This window comes from Parasteatoda tepidariorum, chromosome 6 (genome assembly GCF_043381705.1).
Source record: "Parasteatoda tepidariorum isolate YZ-2023 chromosome 6, CAS_Ptep_4.0, whole genome shotgun sequence".
Taxonomy (NCBI): Eukaryota; Metazoa; Arthropoda; class Arachnida; order Araneae; family Theridiidae; genus Parasteatoda; species Parasteatoda tepidariorum.
In genome coordinates, this window is record NC_092209.1 from 59322677 (window position 1) to 59325256 (window position 2580).

A 2580-nucleotide genomic window follows, 5' to 3' on the forward strand; every position below is an offset into this window, starting at 1 on the left:
TAAAAAAGTTTCATGCTTTTTTTAATTTGAAATTAGAATTAGTGTATGATAGAGTAATATCGATAAAATACGCTAGGACATAAGTGCGAGCTCTTTACAAAACTTTTTTTTCATTTTCCATACGACAGATTGAATATTGCCATTTTTACGTTTATATATAGAGTTCTTGACTTTCTACCGAATAAATTCTATATATTCCCTGCTTTTAACAGTAACTAGAAAAAATATGGATGATAAAATCAAGACAGAGGGATTCGATTCAACTGAAGTCAAAATTGAAGAGATTGACTCTGACATATCTGATGATTGGGAGTTCATGTCTAAATACGAGGCAGACCTAGAATCAGTTCCTTATTTGGATGTTCCTAAAATGCATGAATGTTTTGAAGAAAGGGATTTAATTTCTTATAATACTAGCATAGAAAGTGACAGGAAATACGATTATGGGATATCTTCCCAAAATGATCAAGAAAGCGATAGGGTTAGGAGAGAATTAGATGAAGCAATGCAAGACGTACAGCAAAATGATCAAGCAAACAATAGGCTTAGAAGAGAAATATTTGAAGCTATGCAGGATGTATATCAAAACGAGCAAGAAAACGACTGGGTAGCGAGAAAAATAGATGAAGCTATGAAGGATGTACATCAAAATGAACAAGAAAATGACAGGGATAGGACAGAAATGTACGAAACTATGAAGGATGTACCTCAAAATAATCAAGACAACGATGGGCTGAGAAGAGAAATAGATGAAGCTATACAGGACGTACCTCAAAATAATCCAGAAAGTGATAAGGTCAGGAGAGAAATATGCGAAGATATGCAGAATGTGTCTCAAAATAATCAAGAAGACTATAGGGTTAGGAGAGAAATAGACGAAGCTATGCAAGATATATACCTAAATGAGCAAGAAAACGACAGGATGACGAGAGAAATTGACGAAGCTTTTAGGGACGTACATCAAAATGAGCAAGAAAACGACGGGCTGAGAAGAGAAATAGATGAAGCTGTACAGGACGTACCTCAAAATAATCCAGAAAGTGATAAGGTCAGGAGAGAAATATACGAAGCTATGCAGGATGTACCTTAAAATAATCAAGAAGACAATAGGGTTAATAGAGAAATAGATGAAGTAATGCAAGATATATACCAAAATGAGCAAGAAAACGACAGGATAACGAGAGAAATAGACGAAGCTTTGAAGGACGTACATCAAAATGAGCAAGAAAACGACGGGCTGAGAAGAGAAATAGATGAAGCTATACAGGGCGTATCTACAAATAATCCAGAAAGTGATAAGGTCAGGAGAGAAATACGCGAAGATATGCAGAATGTGTCTCAAAATAAGCAAGAAAACAATAGGGCTAATAGAGAAATAGATGAAGCTATGCAAGATATATACCAAAATGAGCAAGAAAACGACAGGATAACGAGAGAAATAGACGAAGCTTTGAAGGACGTACTTCAAAATGAGCAAGAAAACGACGGGCTTAGAAGAGAAATAGATGAAGCTATACAGGGCGTACCTACAAATAATCCAGAAAGCGATAAAGTCAGGAGAGAAATATACGAAGATATACAGAGTGCGTCTCAAGATAAGCAAGAAAATGATAGGGTTAGGAAAGAAATAGATGAAACTAAGCTGGATAATGCATTTCAAGACGCTTATTCTGTCATTTTTTTAGGTGCGTCTAAAGTTAGTGAATTTATTAAAGGAACTGATTCCGTCACTAATGCAACAAGTGCAAAAATTGAAAGACAAAACGAACAAGAAATATTTTCCCAACATTGTGAAAGAGAAAAAAGAGATGAGTGCAAACAAGTGCAATTTCCTCAGCATGAGCAATATGAAGAAAGCAAAAAATTAAGCAGAGAAATTGATGAAACATTGCTGGATAAATCTTTTCAACGTGATCAAGAACAAAAGAATGAAAAAGTTGGAAAAGAAATGTATGAAGTTTCGCAGGATAAATCTTCCCAACCTAGTTCCGAAATTTTGATCCAAAATAAGCCAGATAAAAGTAATTGTGAAAAAGAAGATGCAGATATACAGGAAAACGCATCTACTCCAAGTGCTGCTCGATGTGAGAAATTACAAGTTCGTGCAGTTGAATGCTGTAACAAGTTGAATGAAAAAGCACAACTTGCAAATAGAGTTGTCCAACGTGAATTTCTGGTAACTTTCCATAAAATTTTAGAATTTAATTTCGTCATGCCGAACAAAGTTTCTACAGAAGCTGCAAAAGCTGATAAATTAAACAACAAAGAGAAGGATTTTGGATAAAAATAAGTCCAAAAGACTCTGAATAGTTTCGGAATGAGTAACTTGACAATCGATCTTCTGACGAAAAAGCACAGCAAAATAATGGATATATTTAGTCAAAGGGAAAATGACAAGAAGGTGGAATTGACCATGTTTCATATTTTTTGGTGTAGAACATAATTTTAATACCTTCATTAGGAATTTTTAATACAAAAATCGCATTAATTTTAGTGGTTTTAAAATATTTTGATAATTTAACAAAGTAATGACATTTTAATTATTTCATCCTGCAAATGTAATGTTTTGTCGCATGGATA

The 2580-nt window shown here is 34.1% G+C and overlaps 2 protein-coding genes across 2 annotated transcripts; both read left to right on the plus strand.

The window, feature by feature from the left end:
• Positions 1 to 226: 226 nt before the first annotated feature.
• Positions 227 to 1090, plus strand: LOC107446155 (trichohyalin). The gene has a single exon (XM_071181805.1). The coding sequence runs from the start codon at positions 227 to 229 to the stop codon at positions 1088 to 1090; it is 864 nt and encodes a 287-aa protein (XP_071037906.1).
• Positions 1091 to 1135: 45 nt separating this feature from the next.
• On the plus strand, positions 1136 to 2284 carry LOC139425828 (M protein, serotype 5-like). The gene has a single exon (XM_071181806.1). The coding sequence runs from the start codon at positions 1136 to 1138 to the stop codon at positions 2282 to 2284; it is 1149 nt and encodes a 382-aa protein (XP_071037907.1).
• Positions 2285 to 2580: the final 296 nt, after the last annotated feature.